Below are 13909 nucleotides of genomic sequence, written 5' to 3'. Positions count from 1 at the left end.
GGCTGCCCTTCATGACCCCCCCCCCCCCCCATCGTACCTGGGCACTGCCACCACCCCCCCCCACCCCTCCAAATGCACTTCCTTGTAGTGGGTTTCGACCCCCCATCCCCTCATCCCTATTAGGGCTCCTAGCAACAGGATTACCTCTTTATAAACGTTTTATTAATTCTCTCTGTAACTTTACCCCCCTACCCCTCCTGCCCCCTCCCCCCCTCCAACACCCTCCACAGACATCAACAGAGCATGATTTTATTTTTTAATTCCTCTTTGATATATGTAAGGATTTGTTATTTGATGATGTGTATTGTAATTTAATTTTTTTTTCTTTTACATTATTATTTTTTTTTTCTTTCTCGGTTCTTATACTGGTGTGTAGCGCTGTGCTGTTTTAACTCTAGTGTTCCGAGCTGTGTGACCAGTAGCAATAGGGGGGTACCCTTGAGGTCCTGCAGGGGAGATCTGGGGGGGTTTGGGGGTGGGGGGCTATAGCCAGCCTCTTCTGACAGGGTGCTTGGTCAGTTGCTGTATTGCTAAATTGACATGTTAAAATCCTTTTTTTTTTTAGCCTGCAGGGAATATTTGTTTTATTGTGCAAAGTAAGTAATAAATTGGTATTTTAATGCCTCGCTCATCTGTTCTGTGTGTCTTTCTTTCCTTCTCTTTCTGCTGTTACAATTTCATCATCAGATAAAATCTGCATTTACTAATTAGCTCTTAACTTCACATAGTCAGAAATATTCCTGTTCTTAAACTGATGGTACACAAGGCGACTTCTTGAGCAGCATTCCTGAGTATTGTTATTGTGGCATGTTGATGAACATGATTTTTTGCTAGAGTCAAGGATCCGCTTTAACTCTCTCTGCTAGAGTACTATAATCATCAGAACACATGGAACCGGTAATGTAGTTGCCAAGCAACATTGCTCAAAGTTGTCCCATGAATCACCGCATTTGCAGCTGTCAAGCTGTCTCCACATTAACACCTGATACTGTCATTACTTCTCAAATATAGCCATTTGTTCTGACTCAACCATGACCTTTTAAAGATGCAGTTAGCAATTGTATGCAATTATAAACCCATAACATTTGTCACATTCAGCACACATCTCCTTACGAACCACGAGCTAAAACAAAAGCCCAAGTTCTGAAAACTGGAAACACAAAGTGAGGGCTGGCTGGCTGGCTGGTCCCAAACAAAAACAAAACTCTGTGTGGAGTTTCTCTGGAAATACTGAGGGGTGGGGTGAGCTACCTCTCTGGTGTGATGGGTTAAAATTTAATGTACATTGTTTTTGAAAAAAGTTTCTGCTAAAAAGTTTTACACAATTGATCAAACAACGGCAAATACAATGCTGACTGTACCTTCTAGTACAGTCATTTCTAAAAAGAAGATGTCCTATACTGCAGAACAAGAGTTAGTTCATTATAGCGTAGATTGTATGCGCCAGGTGTTGGTGGGGTCCCCGTGGGATCCTGAGAAACTCTGATCCCATTGATTTCCACAGCTGTCATGTGTGCCAGCTGACGGTCTGTATTTAAAACCGTAACAGATCACATAGATGTCCAAGTTTTTCCTGATCTCATGGCAAGGAATGTGATCACAACCAAACTCCACTGTTTGGGGGATGCTTGGGGGATGCTATTACTGACTCTCTGATTGCAAAAAGCATCACGTTTGTTACAATTTCAAGACCCGTATGCCTGTTAAAACTGACACCATTATTGCTAATGCTTTACCTTCAGCAGTCATTCACTGAACCCTAACCCTATATAGCTATAGTCTGGGTTTAGTGTGAAGGTGGCTGAACATAAATGCATGTGTCAGAATATTGTGAAACACTGGGTGGCCATGTTGTCAACATGCACAATACATCAATGTATTGAAATATGTGCTATTCAGGCGCTACTGTACTACATATATCGTATGTTTTTTGGTATGTTCGAACTGAGATTGAGACCTTATAGTGTTAAAAATGTGTTCCACTTTTAAGTATTTTTTATTGTTAACAGCATTGAAGCCCTGAGGTTGCTGCACTGACAGCCATCTTTGTTTGTTTGTTTTTGGGTAGAATGGTGTGTGTTGTGTTCCTTATGTCAGCTGTTGATTTTCACTATCACTGCTTGCCCACTAGACCATAAATACCACTAGATGGCAACACACACAAAGGGTAGACAATGCCTCATGAATGAACATGAGACCTGGGACAACAGAGATTCTTGGCAACATCAAATAACACTTAATTAGTGTCCTCTGTTCAGCACTGTAGCTTGCACAGAAACAGGAAATGGCTCGTTTGCAAGCAATATGGCCGTTTATGTATTTGTGTGGGAATGTGAATACAAACAATAAATAAAACAACATGTTGCTCTCCCCCATGAATTGAGCTATAAATCCTGTATTACCAGTATTATCCAGATTTACAGGCAGGCCATTAATATTAATAGTTGCTCTAGGGAACAAAATACAAACGTGAAAATGGATGAGCTAAAAATAAATGTTTGTGTAATATTTTGTTTTTACCAATATCATTCCATTTTAGTCAATTTTTCACTTTGTTATAACAATCTCTTTTTACAAAATATTGCGGTCTAGCCAACAACATGCAGCAGATTGTCCTTGGCGTTCATAATGAAAGACACACTTGAGTATTTTGCCAAAAGAACCCCCCACCCCCTCTTCTCTCTGCCCTCTCTTTGTATATCCCACCTCTTTCATTTCCTGTGTCCCATCCCTGTCTCCATGACCACTGTTGCCATGGAGAAGAGGCCATACGAGAAAGGAAACTTGAACTGGGGATCTTGTAGCCATGATATTTAATTCATAGACATGGACACAGACGTTCTCCCAGCAATGTTTTGAGGGTGGGGGAGGCGAGTACACAACCACACAACAGCACAAACAAATCCTCAACAGCAATTTGTGGATACACCCATTACAAAGGCCTATAAAACAATAGCCTGATTATTAGAGCTTAATGTTTCTGGCTAAGCTCCCCCTTTCCATCTCAAATGGGCATTTGTGTGGTAGCCTATCAGCTCAAGTTAGCAGTATACTGTAAGTCATAACTCATTGTTGTTGTGCTTGCTTAAGCAGATTAAATGTTGACTTCAGTGCCAATAGCGACGTGACTCTAAACTGTTTTTTTTGTGCTCAAACTTAATCATGTTGGTATTCTTGCTGTGGTATCTATCAGGAAACACAACTCTCAACTGTTTCCTGCAGGTCAAATCGCCCAGGCAAAGTTTGTGCCAGATGCTGGTGTTGTTGCATATGGTGTTTAGCTTTGCTTATTGGTGTTGTTCAGCTCTCCTCATACCCTTAACCCTTCCAATGAAAACAATTATGTTCACAGGCTCCCCTCCACCTCCTAAAAGAGCGTTTTCTCTCTTTAACTGTGTTGCACAACAGAAAAAGCAGAGCAAAAGCATTTTTTTCTCTCTATTTTGTTTGTGTGGAAAGCTGTGGGTTTAAACCTCGCCGTTGAGGCCCCCCTACATATTCTTTTGTGTTAATTGATCCACCTACAGACATGACTCTCTCTCTCATTCCCCTCTCATTCTCCTCTCCCTCCCTCCCCTCCCTTGTTCAGTGTCTCTCTCCCTCCCTCTCTCTCTCTCTCTCTCTCTCTCTCTTTCTCTCTGTCTCTCCCTGCCCTTCACAGGTTCAGTGGAGGCTTTGTCTAACCGTCGTGTCGTGCGTCCATCCCTGGGCTTTGAGAGACACAGGTGGGATTCTGTCCGTGCATCTGTCTGTGTGTCTTCTGATGTCTCTACAAATGATTGCGGTGCTTTTGCCCGATCGGGCTTAACCCAGCCGGGACTCGCTGCTGCGCCGTGGGTCTTTGTCAGGGCTGAAGTGGCCCCCGTGGTCTGACCCCACTGCATTTCTCTCTGGCCCGATCCCCCCCCCCCTCCTCATCAGACGGGAGGGCTCTTAAAAGCACTCAGAAAGAGAAAGCAGTGACTCCAGGGCCAGCAAGCTGCTGATACGGTCTGCCTGTTCATACCGCCGGCCAGGACAATACCCCACGGACAATACCCTCATTACCTCCGAGGCTGAGCGAGAGACACCACCATGTTGGACACCAGCAAGACACAGAAGGCTAAGTGAGGGCAAGCTCTTGAAGATTTCTTTTTTTCCCCTCTCTTGTTGTCTACAAAGGTCAGAGACACCACAGACTGTTTAAACACCGACTGTTTATCTTTTGTCTCCTGATGTTTTGGGGTCAATTCTTGTGTGCGTTTTGTATTTCTTTTATGTCTCACAAACTCGTCTGAATTTCCTGGACCACAGACGTTTTGACGGCTCCCTGGAACGGATCCATCCTCCGCATCGGGGCTGCGCTATCAAATTTTTATCAGCCTCACCCATCTGAGTAAACCTACTCTGAACTTGGAGGGTAACTTAGACACATGTCCCCTCCGCTGGCCAACGGCTTAGCTTTCAGCAGGGTGGAAGGGCCAGGAGCTGTGCAGCTGGCTGTGGCACACAACTTATTTGTGCTGACGGCGCGCCAATCAAGAGGACGGCGCTTTTGTTGGTGGGTCAACCCATTCTAGTCAAGTGGTCTGAGACCGGGCCCTTCTCCCGGCTTGTCAATAATTCATCGGTCCAAGTTCAACAGGGAAGTTTTGCAGGAGAAGGTAAAAGGACAGAAGGAGATTAACAGGGAGGAGCGACAATCCCTGGGAGGAATTACTGAAAAAACAGCTGGTATAAAGTCCAGGGTGGGATACAAAAAAAAAAGTCAAGAGGGTGATAATCCAATTCTGAAACGGTTTGGGGCAGAATTCTGGAGCTTAGCCCTCTTTTTTGATCAGCTGGAAGCCTAAGAGGGCGCAAGGAAAAAGAGGGGAGGAAAAGCTTGTCAGACCAGAGCACAGGGAAGAGGGGGGCGAGGGGGAGAGCGGGCACGGCACGCCGTCTCTGGCAGCAGGACCACCAGCAGCAAACATCGGGTCCAGGCTGTGGCCGGTTGTGGGCAGCAGAGAGGACGGAGGGATGGTAAACACGGGCATGCAGCTCATCAGCTTCACCTGCGCCGTGACCGGATGGATTATGGCCATCGCCGTGACGGCGTTGCCCCAGTGGAAGGTGACCGCCTTCATCGGCAGCAACATCCTCACGTCGGAGATCGTGTGGCAGGGCATCTGGATGAACTGCATCTATCAGACTACGGGCCACATGCAGTGTAAAACTTACGATTCCATGTTGGCCCTCCCGCCGGACATACAGGCCGCCCGGGCCCTGATGTGCCTGGCCATCTTCCTGGGCTGGCTCTCATGCACCGTGTCCTGCTGTGGCATGAAGTGCACCACCTGTGCCGCGGACGACCGCCATGCCAAGGCCGGCATAGCTCTCTCCGGCGGGGTGCTCTTCATCCTCACGGGCCTGTGCGTGCTGGTGCCCGTCTCCTGGACCGCCAACACGGTGGTGCAGGACTTCTACAACCCGAACGTGCCCCTGGTGCACAAGCGGGAGCTGGGCCAGGCCATCTACCTGGGCTGGGCGTCCGCGGTCATCCTCATGATCAGCGGGGCGGTGCTGAGCAGCACCTGCCCCCACATCGAGGGAGGCGGAGGCTACCGGCGCGGGTACATAACCCGGAGTTTCACCACCACCAGGCCCACGGCGCCAGACCCACCAAAACCCATCAGCAGCAACAGCTTGCCGCTCAAGGAGTATGTCTAATGAGAGGGAATCTAGGTGACGGTGAGGGGCGTCAGCAAGGATGGTTGATAGTTGGATTACAGTATGTAGGGTTGATGAGGGGGACGTATAGCACTTTGTAACATAAGCTTTGAAAGGTGGGAGTCAAGCATTAAGGGCATTTAAAGACCTACTGGAATAAGTCAATTCTGGTGGTCTGCTACCTCTATTTTATCTCCCTTTCAGTTTTGAAATAAGCATGATGTATAGAAAGGCAGTTTCTTTTTAAGTATTTATTTACATGACTTCAGTTTGTCTTGGTGTTTGTTTTGTTTCAGCTGTGTATTGCCATCCGTTTTCAGTGTTTTTTTTTAATACTGGCATTACTTCGTTTCCTCGGTGTGCACCACTATTGTGAAAATATGACAGCATAAAAGCTAGATCACAGTGACATTTGTGTATTTTTAGTACATTTCATTAAAACATTTGTTAGCTTGCATGCCACAGTGTGTGGGAAATGGTGTATCTACCTGTCTGCATGTATTCATGACGTGACATGAACATCTGACTGCCTTTGAAGACACCAGATGGACAGAATAAAGTGTGTGAATTCTAAAAGGAGAACAGTGCTGCTCTGGCAGTTTCAATCCTAACTCAAACAGAACTCACCAACCCAATGCAGGGGGCCATGATGAAAGGATACAGGGTGTTATGGAGCTGTCCACCGTAGTTCGCTTTTAACAAGGAACATACGCTTTGGTGTTTCGAAGTAAAATCAAGGAAAATGAGTCAGTGTGACAAAAACTGTGGTAAAGGTAAAGGACAAGGTCATTGAGATCCTTTTATCAGTGAATATGAAAAGGATGCATTCTCGACATTCTCCTTGTATGAATATTTTAGGCTTGGACGTCAGTTTCTGTCATGAGGGCATTGTACCAAGAGAAAGTGATGTTATTAGCATATCCATTCGTCTCCTTGGCAGTCATTCAACCAGTACACTCAGCCAGGAATCCCAGGATGTACACTTGAATAACCACCGAGTCCTAAGGCATTACACAGAGAGTGGATAATCTGGTTTGTACATGGCTCAAGGCTGATCTCCTCTGCAATAGTCTATTGGAAGAAACATGTTTGAGCCCAGTTATTAATTCAATACATACATACACACTACAAAGAAAATCAGGAGCTGAAGTTCTGTTTGGACAGTGCCCTTTTATCAGAAGGAAAGGATAGGGATATAGATTTAGGGAAAACCCGTTATTTACAACATTTAAGATAAAGCTGCACAATTAATCAGTTTCTAATTGAAATTGCAATTTGAACTAATACAATTATCTAATCAGCAAGATTGCAATTAATCATGCAGCTCATAACTCTGTCTGAATGGTTAATTTTGGTTTGTTAAGATTTGTTTGGTTAACAATCTATGATGTTTATATTCATATCATCCTCCTTGTGGAACAGACAGTGAAGTTTATTTTTCACAAATCATGCAACCCTAATTTAAGCATAGGACCACTGGCTGAAGCTTACTAGTTACAAAAGTCTGCCCCCTTTTGTATCACAAAAATATAAATAACAATTTACTTTTTTCCATCCAACTTACATATAAAAAAAATTATTTGCATTCAATTGTTGTATTGAGTGAATGTGAGAAATGTTAATGACTGTCTGAAGGACAACTATCCACTCAGTGCAAACATTTATTTCCCAAGTGGTATGAATCTCATGAGAAATGTGATATTTCCAGACTTGACTGATCTTGTATGCTCTGCCAACTGTTCATCAATACACCATAGCCTTGAGACTGACCATCTGCACTTCAGTCACTTTCAGACAGGTCACAGAAGGCTTGCTGAACTCAGCCTTGTATCCACCACATAGCCTTGCTCCTCTTCATTTTCTCCAGCATTAGTAGTTGCTATGCTCAGCCATCCCGTGTAGACTAGACATGTGTATGCCAGACAATGTCTCTGGAGGGATTCAGTGCTACTGGTCATTCCTATTCAAGTCTCCCTTCCTCTTCAAATCCAAGGTGAGTGTACAGTGGACAACATGCCCATGGAGACAGGGAGCAAGACATCATATGCCCATGAAGACAGGGAGCAAGACTTTTACCAAGTCTTCAGTTGGTCAGTTGTTAGGAGTCAACAAAGAGGCTGACTCTTAATAATGTGTCTGCCAAGAGAAAAACAACCAGGAAGACCTTAGGAAACAGCATATAAAGTGAGATCCAGTTTTAAAGTAGATTTTATCCTTATACATATTTAATAGAATCCTGAAATTCATTTTGCCATACTGAACATGTCAAGGAGAGGTATGTGGTTCGAATAAATTGCAGAAATATATAAATTGACCCAAGCTCTCTACCTTTCATCAGTGTTGCTGTTTTGGATGTTATTTAGGTTGCCTTTACATGGTAGGCAGAACAGAAATACCCTTTACAACAGTTGAATTAAAATGAAATCTGTAGTCTGCACACAGAGCATATACGGTTTGATTTTCAGTGAGGGTACCTGAAATATGCTCATCTCCATCAGGTGAGTCAACAGATTCCCATCTTTTGGGAACCTCTTGCAGGAGAGATAAGTCATCAGGTGTCAGCACTTGCAACAGGTATTTTCTCCTCAGGAATCTGTCCTCGATTAAGAAAAAACTCACAATCTATTCCATCCATGTCTCAATGTCAGTCAAATCTACAAAGAAATGCATCTCCACAACATTACTGAGAAAAGGATACTGTTGGCGGTGGTAGCTATTGGCATCTTGAAGCCACTCAAGCATGTCTGCTATGGATGGCGATGTGGACGACCTCATGGTGCAGGTGGCGAGGTCGAGTGTAGCCGTGTTCTGCTCGTAAAACTGGAACACTGTAGACACTTGATTGTCCATGGTTTTCAGCAATCTCTGAAGCTCGTCCCTACAATAAGAACAGCATTCTCACAGTGGACTGGTCTCACAGAAAAATGCAACATCGTAGTCATAAACGATAACTTAAAGTGTTATACTTACAATTTGTCTGCCAATTTGCCCAACACAACGTCGACAGCCTGTAGAAGTTTAATGCGCAGACGTTCCTGCAAATCAGGAAAGCGCTGCAGCGGTGTAACATTGAGCTGGACATTGTCCAGGGCAATTAATTGCTCACCCAAGTTTCCTAGTGAGCTGATCAGAGGCGTGCATTCGTTCTGTACCAAGTTCCATGCTTTGTGGTTATTTTCCAATGTCTGAAAACATTGTTTCAGCTTTTGATGACAAGATGCAACACACATTTGAGCCATTTCAGCAATAGTCAATTAACGGAGTTTTCGCTCAGAAGGGCTGAAGACAGAGGAGGAAAAGTTGAGAGAATGTTGAACAAGTTAGCTTGCAAACTGATCACGTTGAAGTAGCACGTTGGTCGACTGACGATTCTGTAACAATACTATGTTATTCGGATATCGTTAATAAGGCGAATGAATTCAATTACAACAATGACAATTCATCCCCAAGGCACACACCAGCCATTTCATTGTGTAATCTGTCAAATCCGATGATAGTCACCACTGCATCAACAACTCGTAAAAATCTTTACCACGCTAAATCAACTTCCGCTGTTATGGTTGTCAAATGTGCACCAACAACCAATCAATGTTCTTTTCGCCTTTGGTCAATTCAGTTTGTCTTTCAATTATTGGTCCTTTGCCTAGTTTGGTAACAAAACTGTTTTCGATAGGAAGATGAGAACCCTTCAGGGCTGGTGATTGGCTACTGATCGAGGTGTTCGTTACGTCACACCCAACTCTGCTCTCAGTGGCTGGTTGGCTCTCCGCGACAGAATTTGAAAACTTCACCAACTGATGTGTTGTGTACTGAGAAAGAGGGAACACCGAGAGAAGCTACCTTAAAACAAGTAAGACAATTTGATGTAATATTTGTTTAATATATGCTAATGGTCTTTTGTAAATATCATTCCAGAGCAACGATATAAAGATATCAATGGCAATTGATTTTGTTGCTGTTGTTTGTGTTATCCGAGCGTTGTCTTCCTGCCTGCTTTTTGACACAGCTGGGTAATGACGGCTAATCATAACGTTTAGCTTTCCAACGAACAATTCAGTTTATTACAAGACAAGAGCTTACATGATTTAAAACAATGTAATTGAAGTAACGTAAGGGCGTCATGTCATTCGTAACAATGTTATCTGTGCTACTAACGAAGTGCAAATATATAGTAAACACGATTTTAAAAATCTACACGAGTTAGCTATGCTGCTATTTTCTTAGTGGCTAACTTTAGCTATTGTGTCCTAGTATAATCGTTTCTGAATTCCATTTCACTGTTATTATAGACTATGGCGCCCAAAAAAAGGACCACGAATAAGAGTCGTAAAAATAACCCAAAGACTGCCAAATTGGAAGCATTTTTGGCCGATTTTGATGGCGAAGGTAAGGATTTCCCCCCTTGTTGAAAGCAGCTAATGTGACTCTTGTGTCTTAACACAATGTTGGGTCAAACCACCAATTTCAGGAGAGCACAATATTCTGACTTCTATTAATTAATTCTACTATTATACTGCAATCATATTATATTGCTTATGTTGGCCACTTTAACACAGTCATTAACCATTGCTCAATATTATGCATACAGTCCAGAGCATTGTGGAGCGCTTGAAGGAGAGGACCAACAACCTGCTGAAGGATGCAGACTACTTGTACAACATGGCACTTATCAAGCTGTCCAAGTCAGTGCGTCACATGAACTGGCTTGACTATTGTGGTGGTATGTGCAACTGATCTATGTCGAATTGCATGTCTGTTCATGCGCAGTGTATAGCTTTACATTGAAGTAAATGTCAATGGCTCACAACACAATCTGTTTTGGTAATCTAAGATCATTTCTTTTGTGCTCAAGCATCTGAAAAACCCAAATCGCCAGTCCTGGATGAAAAGGTGAATACCCGCCTCATGTTGTTTTTCTTGCTTATGTTTAAAGCTTGTGATAGATATTTTCTTTCTTGGCTGCTCTGCACTAATGTCATGATTGGTTGATCTGTTTACATACTGCACTGTAGATGCACAACTTTACAGTGTTGACTCAAGGCAAACCTCTTACTGTCTCTTGCAGAAGGATGCTGAGGAGGCTGCCAAAGTGGAAAGCACACTGGCTGAAGACCATACAAAGTCCACCAAAAAATGTAAGATACTGTCTGTTTCACTGAGTTTCCCTTCTCATTGTTACCTACCCTCTGATCGTCCCAGTGGTGTTATTCATGACTACTTTCCTCTGCAGCCACAAAGACATTGAGCAGAGTTGAAGATGAGGAAAATGTCCCCCCAAAGTCCACGGTGAAGAAGGTGAGCGATTTTGGTTCTCTTTTTGACCATTGCAGTGACCCTGTAGGTGTTATTATGTTATCAGCTGATGCCAGCAGAGAGACTGTAGAACATTTGGTTGCCGTTATGAGGATTTCCATTACTTTTCATCATCACTGTGATCCAGTGGTGTAGTAAACAACTTTTGGAAGCATGAGGGGTGCGTTCAAATTTGACAATGCGCAGCGTTCATGGCGTACATGAACAGTTAAATTGTTTACAGTTAAATTAGAACGCTTGTTTAAACATTGCATTGTAACGGTAACACTTTTTTCAGCTCATGTCCAGCTTCACTGTATGAGTTCGGAGAACTACCTCCTTAGACTGTTTGCAAGTGATTTTTGAATGCACCTATGGTGTATGCTTTATTGCAAACATCCCAGCATGCTATTATTGCACTGACCCTAAGTAGCGCACAAAACTGTTGAGGGCCAGGAACGGCTTACTATCAAGTTCTGTGGTTCTGGTGTTTTGTCGACCCTATTTTGGACCGTAAACCAAGTTGTTATTTCTTTCTTTAGATGGGTAGACCTAAGAAAGTGCCCTCCACCTCACAGAAGAACAAAACGCGTTCTGTCAACAAGCAAAACAGTGCCATCCGGAAGTAAGAAATCCAGAGACGTTAGATTGTGCCCTATTTATTTGATTAGTCTTTGTTATCTTGTCCATTTGACTGTAATCTTCATACCATGCTGTCTTTCTCCTAGGTCTGCCAAGAAGCCCCTGTATACTCCTGCCCGTAGCTTTCTGGAAACCTCCCTCTTGGGACCAACCCCGCTTGTCACCCCTCGCTTTGACTCCAGGTAGGCCGTAGGCCCTTATTATTACTGGAACTGCAGACAGTAGGGCGCCATCTGCCTTAATAAGGTGTATATTGAGAGGGAATGTAGACAAAAGGTGCCGGTATTTCTGTGTGGAACCTATGCTCATGCTAACATTTGACTTGGCTTGTCCAGGCTGCCCAAAACTCCAGCAGTGAGGAACCCCCGCCATAGAGAGAAGGTCTACAGCATCTCTGTTAACGGCTCTCCTATCGCAGGAGGCAGTCAGGATGTAGTCATCAATGTGCCCCTTGGAAATGGAGAGGTCAGCATTACGTCTTGTACTGAATCAAACTCAAATATATTCCACTGAATGATTGAATCCTTGCTGGAACACTTGCTAGAATATGTTTTTGAACAGTTTGAGTAACTGGATGTAATCCTCTTTTTTTACTTCTGAATTGAGATGTTAATCGATTAAATGTTTTTTTTTTTTGTCTGGTGTTACAGTGCATTCAGCTTTTGGCCAGTGAGATGGACTCTGTTGACTTAAGTCAGTTGGATGACAACGCTATTAGGAGTATTCGGCAACTACAGGTAAGTGTGAGGAAATGGGTTGTTCTGGCTTTGGGAAAGTTCCCAAAAGGTTTCCTGTTGAAGCACAATGCACAGTATTATGATTAATTTTCAGCATGCAGTGAAGTGTACTAAAATATTGTTTCTCAGTGTAACTTCCTGTTTTCTCAGACTGCTAGATTGTTTCAGTATAAACATCAGAAAGACTTGAACAGCAAACACACATCTGTTGGGCAGAATGTTTACAGTGCACTTTCTCCCTTTTTTCGCCCATACAGAATCGGCTAACGGCGCTCTGTGGATCTTCCAAATGACTGGACAGTTTTCATACATGATTCTTACATATTCCAAGGTGTTATGAGTTTTACTATCTCTTCACTAAGATGACCTTTTTATTCTTGCACAATTCTTGTCATTCTGACGTTCTTGTCCATCTGCTTTTGTATGTGTATCCTTATTCTTTAGATAGAGATGAAGAGTGGGTGAGGGGAATTAAAAAAAAAAAAAAAAGCTGTCTAACTCTGGACTGGCATGCTAGGTGTAGCATAGCTTAATTTGGTTTCCAGTTTTGTAAATACACACAGAAGAAGCAAAGGGCATTGAATCCCAGGCAAGGGCCCGATTAGCCCAGTGGTGTCCATGTACAAACAACCAGCAGTACCAGTCGGGGCATTTGTTTTCCTGTGTCTTCTGAATATATAGCCATTGCAATACATTTATGATGGCTAAAGGATTGCTCAATTGTAACACTCTGTACAGACCTGTAAATATGACTACTTTCGGACGATGTTTGCTTAGATGTGTACCATACAATAGTATTAGTTAACAATTAGTAATTTGTGTGGTTGTCAAGCATTATCTAACCTTGAGTTTCCCATTTTTTTTTAACACTGTGCATTCACAAGCAAACCTTTGAGCATCTGCCATCATATTATTTTTAAATAAACATTTGAGGCTCTCACTTCTTAAGCTGTCAACAGTTGTATTTATGTATGATCAGGTTTACCAGTGGCGCCTTTGTGACGACCATGTTGACCGTGCCTGTCTTGTGGACTGTCAGACTACTTTTGAAAGGCTTTGCAAGAACCAGCACTGCTGTCATCTCTCCAAATACTTCCCATACTTTTACCGGAGGAGTGTCTCTTTATTTTAAATTCTCTCCTCTCCAGCATCCTCCTATCACACAGGTACCCAACATGGCAAGCTCATGCTCCATTGATTGAAGTAATTTAGCCAATGATTTTTTTGAAAATTAATCATGAGTGAAATATTGTATCGATGTTATCCTTCTCATGACATTTTATAAATGATCTCCAATATCATTCAAATATTTTTGTTTGACTCGTAACTGCAGGTGACTGCAGATGTCCTCGGGCATCTCCTTAATTTAGATCAGCCTATGCACCATAGATTCTAGAACAGAGCTCTGTTCTAGAATCTTTGCTATGCACCACTGCTGTACAAGCCTTTGGAGGCAGTCGTTTCTTTCCTTGCCTGCCAAGATTCAAACTGCTCAGGATGAGGAACAATTTTCACTGATGAATTGGGAACCATAAGTCCTAATATAA

General features: G+C 43.0%; 3 protein-coding genes across 5 annotated transcripts; 2 read left to right on the top strand and 1 right to left on the bottom strand.

Annotated features, from left to right (window-relative positions):
* Positions 1 to 4094: 4094 nt before the first annotated feature.
* Positions 4095 to 6148, top strand: cldn35 (claudin 35). The gene has a single exon (XM_062529656.1). The coding sequence runs from the start codon at positions 5002 to 5004 to the stop codon at positions 5689 to 5691; it is 690 nt and encodes a 229-aa protein (XP_062385640.1). The 5' UTR covers positions 4095 to 5001; the 3' UTR covers positions 5692 to 6148.
* Positions 6149 to 6836: 688 nt separating this feature from the next.
* On the bottom strand, positions 6837 to 9242 carry airim (AFG2 interacting ribosome maturation factor). 2 transcript variants are annotated; one of them, XM_062529658.1, is made up of 5 exons: positions 9150 to 9242; positions 8662 to 8970; positions 8390 to 8569; positions 8166 to 8284; positions 6837 to 7827 (listed from the first exon to the last, which is right to left on the bottom strand). In XM_062529658.1, exons 2-5 carry the CDS (start codon positions 8928 to 8930, stop codon positions 7790 to 7792), a joined length of 606 nt encoding a protein of 201 aa, XP_062385642.1. In that variant the 5' UTR covers positions 8931 to 8970; positions 9150 to 9242; the 3' UTR covers positions 6837 to 7789. The 2 variants fall into 2 exon arrangements, with proteins under 2 accessions (XP_062385642.1, XP_062385641.1); XM_062529657.1 differs by having other exon boundaries at positions 8662 to 9237.
* A 196-nt stretch (positions 9243 to 9438) lies between these two features.
* On the top strand, positions 9439 to 13318 carry cdca8 (cell division cycle associated 8). 2 transcript variants are annotated; one of them, XM_062529178.1, is made up of 11 exons: positions 9439 to 9541; positions 9981 to 10077; positions 10280 to 10411; positions 10544 to 10581; positions 10760 to 10826; positions 10922 to 10986; positions 11526 to 11608; positions 11712 to 11807; positions 11961 to 12090; positions 12276 to 12362; positions 12620 to 13318. In XM_062529178.1, exons 2-11 carry the CDS (start codon positions 9984 to 9986, stop codon positions 12653 to 12655), a joined length of 828 nt encoding a protein of 275 aa, XP_062385162.1. In that variant the 5' UTR covers positions 9439 to 9541; positions 9981 to 9983; the 3' UTR covers positions 12656 to 13318. The 2 variants fall into 2 exon arrangements, with proteins under 2 accessions (XP_062385162.1, XP_062385161.1); XM_062529177.1 differs by having other exon boundaries at positions 10757 to 10826.
* Positions 13319 to 13909: the final 591 nt, after the last annotated feature.

This window comes from Sardina pilchardus, chromosome 24, assembly GCF_963854185.1.
Source record: "Sardina pilchardus chromosome 24, fSarPil1.1, whole genome shotgun sequence".
Taxonomy (NCBI): domain Eukaryota; kingdom Metazoa; phylum Chordata; class Actinopteri; order Clupeiformes; family Clupeidae; genus Sardina; species Sardina pilchardus.
The sequence above is the reverse complement of the archived record's forward strand: the minus strand, read 5'-3'. Positions and strand labels throughout refer to the sequence as shown.